At 48.7% G+C, this 14,466-nt stretch overlaps 5 protein-coding genes across 6 annotated transcripts; 3 read left to right on the top strand and 2 right to left on the bottom strand.

Annotated features, from left to right (window-relative positions):
- The first annotated feature begins 461 nt into the window (after positions 1-461).
- On the top strand, positions 462-2,468 carry BDBG_17836 (uncharacterized protein). Its single transcript, XM_031725470.1, has one exon. The coding sequence runs from the start codon at positions 1,280-1,282 to the stop codon at positions 1,946-1,948; it is 669 nt and encodes a 222-aa protein (XP_031580952.1). The 5' UTR covers positions 462-1,279; the 3' UTR covers positions 1,949-2,468.
- On the bottom strand, positions 1,935-5,040 carry BDBG_08713 (IMP-specific 5'-nucleotidase 1). The gene is made up of 8 exons (XM_002620868.2): positions 4,438-5,040; positions 4,359-4,369; positions 4,249-4,269; positions 4,169-4,183; positions 3,894-4,041; positions 3,017-3,811; positions 2,788-2,927; positions 1,935-2,703 (listed from the first exon to the last, which is right to left on the bottom strand). The coding sequence occupies exons 1-8, from the start codon at positions 4,460-4,462 to the stop codon at positions 2,605-2,607; spliced, it is 1,254 nt and encodes a 417-aa protein (XP_002620914.1). The 5' UTR covers positions 4,463-5,040; the 3' UTR covers positions 1,935-2,604.
- Positions 5,041-5,126: 86 nt separating this feature from the next.
- Positions 5,127-7,959, bottom strand: BDBG_08712 (RNA polymerase II mediator complex component SRB4). The gene is made up of 3 exons (XM_002620867.2): positions 7,430-7,959; positions 6,970-7,355; positions 5,127-6,902 (listed from the first exon to the last, which is right to left on the bottom strand). The coding sequence occupies exons 1-3, from the start codon at positions 7,804-7,806 to the stop codon at positions 5,491-5,493; spliced, it is 2,175 nt and encodes a 724-aa protein (XP_002620913.2). The 5' UTR covers positions 7,807-7,959; the 3' UTR covers positions 5,127-5,490.
- Positions 7,960-8,107: 148 nt separating this feature from the next.
- BDBG_08711 (6-phosphofructokinase) lies at positions 8,108-11,296 on the top strand. Its single transcript, XM_002620866.2, has 3 exons — positions 8,108-9,221; positions 9,302-9,760; positions 9,833-11,296. Exons 1-3 carry the CDS (start codon positions 8,469-8,471, stop codon positions 11,039-11,041), a joined length of 2,421 nt encoding a protein of 806 aa, XP_002620912.1. The 5' UTR covers positions 8,108-8,468; the 3' UTR covers positions 11,042-11,296.
- A 482-nt stretch (positions 11,297-11,778) lies between these two features.
- On the top strand, positions 11,779-14,442 carry BDBG_08710. Of its 2 annotated transcripts, XM_031723690.1 has the most exons (5): positions 11,779-12,247; positions 12,320-12,609; positions 12,717-13,420; positions 13,558-14,165; positions 14,296-14,442. In XM_031723690.1, the coding sequence occupies exons 2-4, from the start codon at positions 12,486-12,488 to the stop codon at positions 14,134-14,136; spliced, it is 1,407 nt and encodes a 468-aa protein (XP_031580951.1). In that variant the 5' UTR covers positions 11,779-12,247; positions 12,320-12,485; the 3' UTR covers positions 14,137-14,165; positions 14,296-14,442. The 2 variants fall into 2 exon arrangements, with proteins under 2 accessions (XP_031580951.1, XP_031580950.1); XM_031723689.1 differs by having other exon boundaries at positions 11,785-12,609; positions 13,558-14,442.
- Positions 14,443-14,466: the final 24 nt, after the last annotated feature.

The following is a 14,466-nucleotide window of genomic DNA, read 5'->3' as shown; positions in this document are numbered from 1 at the left end:
CATCATTTATCGGTGAAATCTGCCATCAAGCAAAATGGAAACTTTCGGGTTTGTTTTGCAAGCCGACATTAAATATTTAAATACCCCAATATTTACCCCAATATTTCATCCTCTGCCACGTTGAACTTCACCTCGAGCGCCAGGCGGGTCATGCCGACGACATACATAGCAAGGAATTAAGAATCAGTAAAGGTAATACTGCAAAGGAAATTAGAGACGAACTTTGGAGGAAAGCTTCAGGCATATTCATGTGGGTTGATCTTGTGGTGAAAAGGTTGCTCTCCACATCAACAGCAGACCAAGCTGCAAGCCAACCTGCACCAGTTCTTCCGTGATATTTTGACGTGGGATAAAAACAAAAACGAAGAGTTCCTGCTCTGCATGCAGTGGTTGCTTTTTGCAAAGCGGCCGTTGAAGCCCAGAGATTTACACTTGGCGATACTATCCGGCACAAACTTTAACGTTGAGGACCTAAATAGTTACAGGAGGAGGGCCATATTTACCCCGATTGATACGATAATAACAGTGAAATTTCTTCCCAAATGCTCCAAAGGGCTAAATAGCTGAGAAAACCATGTCCGAAGAACTCACTATGCAATTCAATTTATACACCAGTCAGCGAAGGACTTTCTTCTTGCGGAGGATGGACTGGAATTACTTTCGCCCGCCCTGAGAACTGACGTCCTAGGACAAAGCCACGAGCGACTGAAGCAGTGTTGTCTCAATTACATTGAAACCGATACCATTTCTCCTTCCGGAGGATGGAGGAAGATTTCTTCAATGGAAGAAGCATTTCCATTTTTGGTATATGCTTATACTAGTGTGCTGTATCACGCCGACGTAGCAGCGGGAGCTGGAATATTGCACGAGGACTTTATTACAACTATCAGGGGCGACAAATGGTTTCAAGTTTATGATGACTGACTACCTTGTCAAGGCCAGTTGTTATGTTTGTATTAGCTTCGGACAATCTGCCAAATCTCATCAGAATTCACCCGTCCAGCCTGTCATATCTCGACGACGAAGCTAGGAGGTGGAGTACCCCTTTTTCCATAGTGAGCACCAGGGGGAACAAAACCATCAAGGCATTCATAGAAGTATAGGCAAAAGCTCTCCCCGACAATCCTCACATCCAAACCCTCGCCCGAAGTTTGTGCGAGGACATCGATCGATCGATCTCGTACCGGCCGGCAATCCGTGGCACGCGCCGCACTGTATCACCCCCCGACACTCATTGATTTCCTGCTGGAAACCAGAAGATGGACGCTAGACAGCAAGCATGACAATGGTCGGACACTGCTGTCACAGGTCATTTGTCTTAGACCGGGTACAGATGTTGTCAAGTTGCTGCCTGAGAAGTACAAAGTTGATCCTAACTCATAGGATAACTTGGGCCGCACACCACTGTCACTTGCTGTTGAATATGAACAGAATGAGAAGGTTGTTGAGCTGCTACTTCAGAATCCCCAAGTCAATCCTGTGGCATCGGATAGCAGAGGTCGCACACCACTGTCATATGCTATTTGTGCTGGGTTTAATAATGGAGAGTCGGAGAGTTGATCCTAACTCGCGAGGTAATAGTGGTCGAACACCACTATCCTATGCTGCACAATATGGGCACCGCCATGCTATGAAGCTACTACTTAACACTAGCAAAGTCGATGTTGATTCAGAGGACAATATAGGTCGAACACCTCTATCCGATGCTGCACAATATGGGAAGCAGGAAGTTATCCCGCTACTGCTTCACACCGACAAAGTTGATATTGACTCGGTAGATAATAATAATATGACACCACTAAAGTACGCCGAGAAGTCCGGAATACCGAGACTGTCAATTTGTTGCTTGAAATTCGCAAAGCTTTATCGAATCCACCACAGTTGTTCAATGAAATGGGTCGTCACATGCCAGAAAACGAAGAGTATCATATGTTGGTTTAACAGGTAAATTAAAAATGTTAGTAGTCAACACGGACACAGATAACGATCTGTAATTCCATTCTCTGCTGTGGGCGGAAACAATCGAGTGAGCAGTACACGACGGGTTTTATTGTTGCTTGGTAGGCACTTTTAAGGAGGATCAAGAAGATGCTTATATGGTCGGCGTTTGGTGGATGTCCGGGATGAATTCGTTCTAGTGGTTTGTTGGGATTGAGAAAGAGTGGAACTGGACTTGGATTTTCAAGAAGTATTTCAAGAATGTCGTCTCTTTGACTGGGGAAAGAGAAAGGAATGGAACGGAATTCATAGATTTACGTGGCTTCTCTACATGTACGTACTTCGAAGTAGTCCGAAGGGTAGCATACATTATGGGGAATAAGGTAGTAGATATTACGTTGACTCGTGCAATGGACAGAGGAAAGAGGTGTCCTTCGTTCAGAACGTTGACCTACAGAACAAACTCATTTCCGGCTACAAAAGTATGGAGAAACTTTCATTCGTCGATTTCATTAGATTTGGGAATATAATTGCCGCAACAAGACTCTCGTTGACATATGAACCATAAAAGCTCCTTCCCGGAACGTTGAAGCTAGGGAGCAGCCTGCAACATAATATCCTGCACTCTTAACTGGAAAGACAGATCAAAGCATGTGTGGGTATCATTTAGATATGATGTTGTTTCTCCAATTCATCGAGCTCATCTAGTAACTGCACCGTTTCACCGGGATTAGATACCCAAGATGTGGTGCATGCAAGGCGGGCCTGCAAGGATCATATGGGCAGCAAGGACGATGTTAGAACTAGGTTATCAACACGCGGAGCAAATTGGGAGGGGGTGGATCATACCTTGAAATCATTAGAGCCCGCAGAAAGGAACTGGTCGCCGATATGCAGAGTTTTGGACTGCGGAATACCGCCAAAGTAACGTTGGCAGGCGCGCACACCCCAAGATTTATCGCCAATATCAATGAATACGTCGTTTCCTCCTAGGAGCAGTCGTTAGTTGTGGAAATACAATGACAAGAAGGAGCGATCCTAAAACTCTTGGAAGCTGCTAGGAATATCATTGGCTTACCATTGAACGCACAGAACGGTAGACGTTCGCCTACCGATGAAAATTCAACCGTTTGTTGTGCTACTAAAACCGTCTCCTCGAGCTGCTCCCGGTGCATACGGCTGCCCTCGAGTGGAGATATGCCAACCGCCCGCGGTTTGCGAACAAGGGTAGCTGGAAGTTTCAACTTAGCCATGCAGTCACGGAGTGCAGTTTCAGCAATATCCAGCAATTCGGTGATATCCTCCTCTTGCCACAGCTTCATGTCATCCAGGAGCCATTCGCTCCGTTCGACAGGTGAGAGCAAATCAGGGGATGATCTGTCAAACTTAAACAGGAAATTGCTCTCGCCACCCATTACTATAAGATTATTCTGCTGGTGCTCATTAAGGCCTGGGTCGTTTTTCACGTTGTCTAACAGACCGTGAAGACGCTCGTAATACCTGAGTGCCTCAGTGTATCCAGCAGCGGTTACGATACCGACCCTCTTCCCCTGGCGTAAGAGACGGATTATCCGTTGAATGACTGGGTTGTCCATAGTAAGTGATGCTCCATCGTCGTAGAGTGTCACGTCGCCGTCAAAAGTGATGAGGTCAACCCCTCCGCCTTTGATAAGGCCTAAGAGTTGCGCTGTGTTGAGGATGTTGCGAATATCGTTGAACGATGGTGGCACAAATCGCCGACTGCTGATGGATCGTTTCTTATCCTGATATCTGAAGGCATCGACCAAAAGTAGAGGAGTGAAGAAAGTTCCAATGCTAGGAACTAGAAGCTTCAGTTTTGAAGGACGTTTGCTTTTACCCTTTTGGTGACTGACTATATTACGAATTAGTGAATTTGAAGTTTTACATCGCTAGTCAGTTTGACAAGCAGTCTTGGAGGTACGGCGTTGAATTACTATGGTCGTTGATGAGATTTTCAACATCATGCATGATCTCCACATAACGGTCATGAGTTTTAGCAGCTGGCTGGGCAAGGTTGGGACTGTGCTCTTGGTATAGCGCAGTTGGTTGCGAGTGTAGCACGAAAGGAACGGCGAGCAGTCCCTATAGCTGAGATTAGCTATTGCCTTATGCCACAGCAAATAGTTAACCAAATGATGGTTGCTTGGATCCGGCGCGGGCACGATATGTGGGGGGCGCATAAAAATATAATATGGGCGACGCATCTTACCTTGATCCATTCAATCTAACCATTCCCAATGTTAGTCATTTTCTATGGAAGGTTCGATAGCAATGAAAAAAGAAACTTACTAACTGGTCCCTGCGATGAGACTATCTCTCGGAACAGTGGGCGAAGTTAGCCATGGGATTATAGTCTCTCCATGAACAGTACAGCAGACCGGGAAAAGCTCAGTACCAACCTTAAGGGCGTCTAAGCGTCGAAAGTTAGCCGAACTCAAGTTCCAAGGATACTAGTACAACGTAAAGGAAGAACCTTACATTCCACTCTATATCGAGTTGTCATGGTTGAGGTGATGGATGCCGGGCCGGAAACTCATGAGCGGACTGATGCGAGAAGCCGAGTGTCACAAACCGCAAGAATTCTTCCGGCGAGATAACGGGTTATATTTATATATGTTCCCTATCTTGTGATGATTGGACTCCTCCTCCCAGCCGGTTGTTTGTGGAAATACAATGAGTGGCTGGGCGTGTCTGTCTTGGGGGGGGGGATTACTGAAGAGCAGATGGTTCACAATCTTATGATTAAATTAATGCTTTGATTCTTCCATCAGCGGCACTGTAATAAGTTGCCTCAAATTTTGGTCTTATCCAGGTATCAAACCAATAAGACGAATGAAAGATGGGGGGGAGAGAGAGCAGCAGGCTAGCTAGCTATGAGGTGTAACTGGGTATGTAGACTCCCAGAGCTTGATGTCATGAGCGTGGGTGTACTGCGTCCTCCTGCTGAAACTAAAAAGGAGAAAGAGGGAAAAATAATTTCGAAATGTAAGGGCTGACTTCGAGATGTTGCTGTTGCTATTGTTGTTGTCGTTGTTGCAGGTTATACGTTACAGCTGGTTGTTTGCTGAGGTTGAAGTTCGATCTCAGCCACGGGTTTGTCGACCCTAATTCGGCAAAGAAAGCCGAGAGCCGGTAACTATAGCTACGCTTACTCAGCCATCGGAGGAGACTATATTTAAAAAATGAAAGTGTTTTCAGTTGATTTATTCTAGAGAGTAACTACTCTATAATTCTTATCTTTAATATCATTTCCCTTTCTAACCATACTCAGCTTTTCTCTAACCATGTTCAACTAGAACCTGATATATTGGGTAACCATGCTACGAAGTTGTGCAGAAAATACTATTGCATGGGATAGTATTGAATGTAAATATGTAGTTACTAAGTCATATATGGCTTTCCTTATATTAAGAAAGCTCTCCTATCCCCCAGACCATCAGGGTTGATAAAGTTACACAAGACCCAGTGACCCAATCATACAGAAAGAGATGAGAAGCTGCAAATCACCCGTTCCCAATCCGCCCGCATCAACTACAATTCAGGCCTAGTCTCCGACTGACTCAGAAGGCCCATAACACTCTGCAATGTCTTCTCTTCACCCCCACCATCATCACTCCATGAATATATTACATTCCCTCCACGAGCCATTGACTCCAAGGCCTCTCCTAGATTAGCATCTAGTCCAGCGCCTAACCATTGACATTGAATAGTCAACCTCTCTGGCCGCAGGTCAATATTGAGCTTCTTACTACGGCGCTGCGTGGGGGAGGAGGCAACCAGTTCCCCGTTCTCAGGGGATGTGGGTGTCCATGGCGTTGGGTGTGAGGCACGGGGTTGGACAGGGGTGTTGAAATGAGTCTGTTCTGTTTGTACCTGCGCTTGCCCTTGTTCTTGCTTCTGCTGCGAGGAGATGGGCGGTGGAGACGATTCCGTACCCGTATCCCACGCTAGTGTTGGAATAAGGTATACCAAATCGATCGTGAAGCGGTGGAGGAGGAGCTGTTGGAGATCATCGCGGAGGCCAAAGCGGGACGAGCTGGATTTAGTGCGCGAGCCGGAAGTCATGTTCGTTGCTATTTCGAATTCCGTCCCGTACCCATTGGGGCTTATATTGGTTACGATGCGGATCTTGAAGTTGGAGGTTGGAGAGAGGAAGGTGCCGGTTACGATGGACTCAAGTGGTGTGAGGAAAGTGTCTACAAGTCTTTCGACGAAGGGCAAAGTGTCCGGCTCCGAGGGAGAGGGAATGGTTTTGTTCATGGGTGGGAGTCTCACGAATATTAGCGGGGAGACATCATGTTTACATTTTAAGCCGGCTAGTTGTAATGTACGTGTTATGGTGCTAAGAAAAGATCTTAACCATTGCAGCGCTGATTTGTGTTGCAGATAACTGACAATTGGTCGTATGAGGGAGTATTCTGGATTTGGCCGGCGTTTCAATGTGACTGGTGGCGGAATTCGGGCCCTGCGTCGGTACTTCTTTCGATGGGCATGGGAGAGTAATAGTCGTAAAGATTGCGCCACAGCCTCTGCTAGAGCGTCTTCTGCATGTTCCTGCTGGTTTAGATCCGAAATATTGTATGCATCTAAACCGACCATGTCGATAAGAATTTGCTGATTATCGCTGGCCTGGAACTGGATCAAATTTTCCTTGCTCTGGATTCCATGTTGTAGTAGAGTGCGCGCTTCACGATTAAGTTCATGGAACAGCTCTTCTTCATACAGGACATCTCTAGCCAAACGAATGCGGTGTTCGATTGTGTCGTCACCAGGCGCCAACTCCAGGGAAATCAGCTTTGAGCATCCGACTATTTGGTCGTGTTGCTGTACACGAACCCGTAGAGAACGAGGTTGGGACGGCTGTAGCCCGCGGTCCAGGATTAGATCACCTCCATCCCCTCGTCTCAGGGCAGCAAGACCACGATCACGGAGAGTAGGCGTAGCTTTTCAAAATTCAATTAGCCGATGGATATTAGTCACGAGGGCACACTTTAGAATAATAAAACGAACCTTCCAAGAAGCCACATTGTACGCCTAACGTCTGTCTTTCCCGCGGAATTCTACAAATCTTCCACCCTTTCTCCTTGATACTTAGGACGTCCGCCCAGTACTTTGTCTCCGCGGCAACCTCCTGCTCCAGCCGGGAGGCAGCCTGTAGCAGCTTATTGGCTGCAAAATCAAAGGTTTCCAACTTCCAACCCCGCGACAAATCGACGATTTCCTTTTGAGCAGATTCTGTCTTCTCTGGCGTTTTGATGATATCGATGCCCAATGAACCTAGTGGTGCCTTTTGCTTGAGATAAGGAGACATGGAAATCTCAGCCTGGCGCGGTGTATATTTGGAAATAAGCAGGGACACGAGGTCAAGGGCGTAGTTGGCTTCAGCATGGGCTTGCCTATATGTGGTCGCGTTAGCCTAAAGCAGTCCTTGATTTCATGAACAAAATAAATATCTGGGGGCAAGGCGCACGCTACAAAGTCTACAATTTCGGCCCTGCTTTTAAACAACTGCTCCAACCTGTCTGTTGACTTGACCTCCTGTGATTCAGTTTCTTCAGTTTCCTCAGCTTCCAGGCCTGCAGCCGCTCTAGCCCGCTGCGCATCTATCTCCGCTTGGAGGCTCTGTTCAGTGACATTGCGAAAGGAGCCGCGCTGACTATTAATCTGGGCGATTCGAATGGGTAACGAGTCCGGTTCTCTCGCTGACTTCTGGATGAAGGGGCGCAATGGAAGAGGAAATGATTCCTCCATTTTGACAGCCTGGGGGGTAGGAGGCAGTTGATTGGGTTTGGGTTGTTCAAGGACCTCGAGAGCTTCCTGAAGGTCCGTTCTGTGGTATCTGTGCATAGCTGCTGGTGCTTTAGGGAAACATTGTGTAATCTGGGGGGGTTAGCGGAAACATCGGCACAATCGTACTAAGCTTATAAGTATGTTAATCCCGTAGTGAGGGTTCAATGTGCATGCATTGTATGTTCTTTGCTTAATGTAGTTTCAGTTCAGTTCAACACAGAGCCAGCAACGATGATCATGTGATGATGACGACGGCAAACGGAAGTAAAATTATCCGACTTCAGGGTATGCACGGACCACCTGGGTAAGTCTTCCAAGTTTGGGAGCTCTGCCCCGCACTAACCTCAATTAAGACTAGTGATTTCTGGTTGCTCACCGAAATAGCCCCGCTTAATCATCATGACGCCGTCATCGAACCGCTTTGTCTTTTGGCTGGGTGAGACGAAATTACTTTATATCCCATCAATTAAGGCCAGTTGCCATTGTCTTTGTCTTAATTGTTGCTCCTGTGCCAGCATTGGATTGCTATGCTCTGCTAGCGTCTTACGGGGGAATTCTCCTAGGGTTACAACGTTGCATCACCGCCAACCTCCCTCCTTGCCCAACATATAGCCAGGTACATCTCAATTGCTAACCATTACGAATAAAACACCATACTATTGCAGGGAATTCTATCTTTTCGATATTTCGCCAGTTTCAGCCAACAGTCCGCCAACACAATGGCTGACACTGCCAGCGCTAGTAGCACTTCAGTTATGCTCTCCAAGCGTCGCCGTATCGCTGTGCTCACAAGTGGTGGCGATGCCCCCGGTATGAATGGCGTGGTCCGCGCCGTCATCCGCATGTCTATCCACTGTGGTTGCGAGGCTTATGCTATCCATGAGGGTTATGAAGGCCTAGTTCGAGGCGGGAAGTTTATTAAGCGGATGCATTGGGAAGATGTGCGCGGCTGGTTGTCGCGGGGAGGTACCCTGATTGGCTCTGCTCGCAGCATGAGCTTCCTGACACGAGAAGGACGTCTACAGGCGGCTAAGAATTTGGTTGTGCGTGGAATCGATGCGCTAGTTGTATGCGGTGGTGACGGCAGTTTGACCGGGGCAGATATCTTCCGTGGAGAATGGGCCGGTTTATTGGGCGAGTTGGTTCAGAAGGGGGAATTGACCTTGGACCAGGCGAAACCGTACGATTCCCTCAATATTGTTGGCATTGTAGGTTCTATTGATAATGATATGTCGACAACTGATGCTACGGTTGGTTGTTATTCATCACTCCATCGTATATGTGAGGCTGTCGACTATGTGTTCGATACGGCTGCTTCCCATCAACGTGGCTTCGTGATTGAGGTGATGGGGCGGCATTGTGGCTGGCTGGCCCTAATGTCGGCCATCAGTACGGGGGCAGACTGGTTGTTTATCCCGGAGAGGCCTCCCCGAGACGGCTGGGAAGATGACATGTGTGACATCATCACCCAGGTTCGTGTTGGTGCTGATCAAATACTCGGCTCCTGTACGAAGATGCATACAGTGCTAACCAGTTTCTCGTTTGAGAATAGAATCGGAAACGAGGCAAGCGCCGCACTATCGTAATCGTAGCTGAAGGCGCACAGGATAGCAACTTGAAGAAGATATCCTCGGAATCCGTGAAGGATCTACTGAGCAACAGGTTGAAGCTTGACACTCGGGTGACCATTCTCGGCCATACACAGCGAGGAGGCCCTGCCTGTGCTTACGATCGGTGGTTGGGCACACTTCAGGGAATAGAAGCTGTCCGAGCTGTTCTGGAAGCCAAACCCGGCTCACCTTCACCGATCATAACCATTAGAGAAAACAAAATCGAGCGGTCGTCCCTCCTCGACGCTGTTCGAGTCACGAAAATGGTAACCCAGGCCATCAAGGATAGAGACTTTGCGACAGCGTTGGAATTGCGAGATGCGGAATTTAAAGCCTATCACAGGGCGTACATCAACACGGCGACTCCTCACCATCCCAAGTTGCAGCTACCAGAGAGCAAAGTAGGTTTAAATTTTTACTGCAGGTAGTAGGCTATGCTTGAAATTATACTAACTAGGACATCGTCGTGTCAGCGAATGAGAATCGCAATTATTCACGTTGGTGCGCCCGCTGGTGGTATGAATCCCGCAACGCGCGCAGCTGTAGCCTACTGTATCGCCCGTGGTCACACACCAATTGCGATTTACAACGGCTTTCCAGGCCTTATTCGACACCACGCGGATAAGCCTCTAGGTTCAGTCCGAGAAGTTACATGGCTTGAATCAGACACGTGGGTAAATGAAGGCGGTTCGGAGATCGGCACAAACCGCGGCCTCCCCTCCGAAGACTTTGAGAAGGTCGCCGAATGCTTCGAGCTATACAATTTCGATGCCCTCTTTGTGATTGGCGGCTTCGAAGCGTTTACTGCCGTAAGCCAGCTCCGCAAAGCCCGAAATGAATTCCCCGCCTTCCGAATTCCCCTCGTCATCCTCCCGGCGACTATCTCCAACAACGTTCCGGGCACTGAATACTCCCTCGGTAGCGATACCTGCCTGAACGCCCTCATCAACTTCTGCGACGTAATCCGCCAATCGGCGTCCTCCTCCCGCCGACGGGTCTTCGTGGTTGAAACCCAAGGCGGCCTCTCAGGCTACGTAGCCACAATGGCCGGGCTCGCCATCGGTGCCTACGCCGTCTACATTCCTGAGGAGGGGATCGATTTAAAAATGCTCGCGCGGGACATCGAGTACCTCCGCCACAACTTCTCTACCGACCGCGGAGCTAGCCACGCGGGCAAGATAATCCTACGCAATGAGCACGCCTCAGCCACGTACACCACGCAGGTAATCGCCGACATGATCAAAGGGGAAGCGCACGACCGCTTCGAATCGCGCGCCGCGGTACCGGGCCACTACCAGCAGGGCGGGAAACCGTCACCGATGGACCGCGTGCGGGCACTGCGCATGGCTATAAAATGCATACAGCACATGGAGACGTTCTTTGGGCTGGAAAAGGAGAAGATTGCGGCGGATCCCATGTCCAGTGTCGTTATTGGGATTAAGGGAAGCGAGGTTGTTTTTGGGCCGGTGGGTCCGGGCGTTGACGGGCGCGATGGGTTGGATAAAACAGATACAGACTGGGTTCGTCGAAAGCCGAAGAATGATTTTTGGATGGGGCTGAAGGAGCTGGTGGATATATTGAGTGGGAGGCCTGGGGAGGATCATGATGGGGTGCTGAGAACGGCGGAAGAGGAAGGGTGGGGGGCGTATGCGCCGATGGATCCATGTCATTTTACAGAGTAGCTCTAAATATGTTCAGATGTTCAGGTGGCTGGTGCTGACTTGATGGATATATATATTTCCTTTTACTATTAGTTTTCAGCTGTTTTTCGATTATTCAGTTTGATTAGATTGAGGGTTGATATTCATATTTCAGCACAACAATCAACTAGATAAACATATTAAAAATTATCAAGTCTTTACACCTGAATAAAAATATTCCTCTCTGCTTAGATAATCTTTTTGAGTAGGATCAAAAAATCTATACAATACTCTAACTCTCCGCCTTGGACTATTCAAGTATCCTACCGTGCCCACCCTCGAGTCAGGGCTCAGATGGGTGGATGGGATCGGGGATAGGGAACCAAGAACCGGCGAGGACGATACGTTAAACAAACAGCCGTAAGTGTTGGGAGAGAAGATGATGATCCAAATTGTTGTACCGAGTACATACATAGGTATTGAAGGGGCTAATAAATAAATAAATAAATTGTCATATATGTACAGGTTTACCGTACATGTCTGTCCTTCGTGGTGGGATTTGGCTAACTTCCAACGCCCTAACTACAGCAAATGAAATGGCTAGCAACAGGACTAACTTAACTTACGGGATAACTAACTAGTTAACTACGGAGTATACAAACTTGAACCCTACAATTGACTTTACCAACAAACCATGACATTTGCCACTTTCGGGCCAGAAATCTGTACATACATCTACCCTACCTACCGCAACACTCGCACCTCGCTAATTAGCGCTCGGCCAAGCAGCTTCGGCGATGCTTTAAAAAAAGGCTTGTTTTCTCTCGGCTTCAAGGAAACATTGCTTGCGCAAAGAAACAGTGGGGAAAGAATGAAACGAATGAACAAAAGTCATATGGCCACGCTTCCCATACATATATTATAGTTAGGATTTCGCCTAGGAGGTAACTTAACTTAATCAATTCATGATTCAATGCATGCGAGTGACCTTGTGTCCCGCCGCTGCTTGGGTTGCGGTAACGGGTACCTCCTATGTGCGGGATTGCGTGTACTCTGCCGCCAGTGCTGCCAGCTTAGTTTCAATAGATAGCAGCAGATGTCTGTCGGCGGTTGATTTTCTATTCGTCCTTCTCGGTGTATACATGGTACCCATGAGTACCCATGATAGGGGTGATATAGATAATTATACATATCATTATCATATCCCCAGTTCAACCGTGCATCTGATATATGTTAGATGAATACGGAGTATACTTCCCTTCATCCGCTCATGCCCGCCCGCTGGCCTCGACGGTTCAATCTGATCTAATATCTCGATAGCATCTCGCTCATCTCCTCCTGAACTCTCTCCTTGCTCCCGCCCCCCTTCCCCTCTCCCCTCTCCCCTCCCCGCGCGCGCGCGCCCCCCCCCCCTTCCCCCTACTCCCCTACTCCCCTACTCCCCCACCTAAAACCTCCGTAGCGCACTATTCGGCGACATTGTAGGATGCGCTTAAGGGCATCTTCATCTCCGCCTCCGTCTCCAGCCCAGTCTTGGCTATTAACGAGCCAAGCCCTCCTCCTCCTCACCGTTCCCATACATGCCGTTAATTTGAACGTAACTAACGATGGTATTTCTAATCCAAATTTCCTAGAATCCCCTTTTACTTTTATATCAGTACATATAGATCTAGCGCATCCACTCACATATGAAACCCAACCCTCCCCCAAAAAATAGAATCCGTCATAAAAGTCGCCCAAGAGCTCGCAAAGGGTCTGAGAAGCTACTACACAGGTGACGCTCCCGGGAATGTCCCCGGAACCCTGCCCCCGCCCTACTACTGGTGGGAAGCCGGCGGGATGTTCGGCGGCCTGATCGACTACTGGTTCTATACCGGCGACTCGACCTACAACAGCATCATCATCCAAGCTATGGTGCACCAAGCTAGCCCGACCCGCAACTTCATGCCGGTCAACCAGACGAGATCCGAAGGCAACGACGACCAGAGTTTCTGGGCCTTAGCCGCCATGGCCGCGGCGGAGCGCAATTTCCCCAGCCCGCCCCCGGACCAGCCAGACTGGCTTGCCCTCGTGCAGGGCACCTTCAACTCGCAGGCGGCGCGGTGGGATACAGAGACGTGCGGTGGCGGGCTCAAGTGGCAGATCTACCCGTTTAACTCCGGGTACGACTACAAGAATACCATCTCGAACGGGTGCTTTTTTAACATCGGGGCGCGGCTGGCGACGTATACCGGCAACAAGTCGTATGCGGTCTGGGCGGAGAAGGCGTGGGATTGGATAGAGAGTGTTGGATTGGTGACGGACAATTACCAATTCTTAGACGGCGCGGATGATGAGCAAAATTGCACGAAGCCCGATCCGATCCGGTGGACGTATAACGCGGGCGTAAATATGTTGGGCACCGCGCATATGTATAAATTCGTCTGTTCCCCCTCTCCCCCCCCCCCCCCCCCAGTATCTCTACCTCTGCCCATTTCTTGCTTCTTCTTCAAACCACTCCGTGCATCACAAAAAAAAAAAAAAAAAGAAGGTTAACCCCGCAAATCAACCGCAAACAGACCAATGGCAGCGACAAATGGAGAACCCGGCTACAAGGCATCCTCGACGCCCTCGACATCTTCTTGCGGCCGGAAACATCCATCCTCTTCGAATCCGCCTGCGAGCCCTACAACACCTGCAAAACAGACCAGCTCTCCTTCAAAGCCTACCTCGTCCGCTGGATGGCCGCCACAACCCAAGTCGCCCCCTTCACAGCCAAGCGGATCATGCCAATCCTTGCCGCCTCCGCCGCCGGCGCCGCGAAGGCATGCGCGGAGGGAGCCGGCCCGGACTTGACGACGGCGTGCTCGCTGAAATGGGACGTGGGCAAGTTCGAGGGGGTGACGGGGGTGGGACAGCAGCTCGCGGCGCTGGAGGTGGTTCAGTCGAATATGGTCCGGAGCGTCCCGCCGCCTGTGTCGGCGTCGACGGGGGGAACGAGTAAGGGAGATCCTGGCGCGGGGTATCGACACAACAGTGATGTTCCGCCGGAGATTGCGACGAGGCGGATCACGGTGGGGGATAGGGCCGCCGCTGGAATTTTGACGGTTATATTGCTTGGTAGTATAGTTGGGGGAGCGTATGTGTTGTTTACCTAGGGATGTTGAGTCTCTTCGTTGGGTTTTTTGTGAGTAGATTTTTTCTTTTTTTCTTTTTTTTGTTTTCTTCGGATTTTTGCAGTTGGTGGAGCAGTGGTTTTTCTTTTTTTATTCAATATTTAATACGTCTGACTGGCTTGCCTCTGCGGTATTATGCAGATTAACCACAGAGTAATCCGGTTTTAGTAGAAATAAAGGTTTTTTCTTCGTGATGTTTGTAATTCAGGAATTGATTTATTTATTATCGTCGAGAGTTGTACGGAGTAGACACACATCAATTACGTATGTTACTATATTTATATAACTAATTTAATCAGTCTTGACTTTCAG

The sequence above is a fragment of the Blastomyces gilchristii genome (genome assembly GCF_000003855.2).
Source record: "Blastomyces gilchristii SLH14081 genomic scaffold supercont1.27, whole genome shotgun sequence".
Lineage (NCBI taxonomy): Eukaryota > Fungi > Ascomycota > Eurotiomycetes > Onygenales > Ajellomycetaceae > Blastomyces > Blastomyces gilchristii.
The sequence above is the reverse complement of the archived record's forward strand: the minus strand, read 5'-3'. Positions and strand labels throughout refer to the sequence as shown.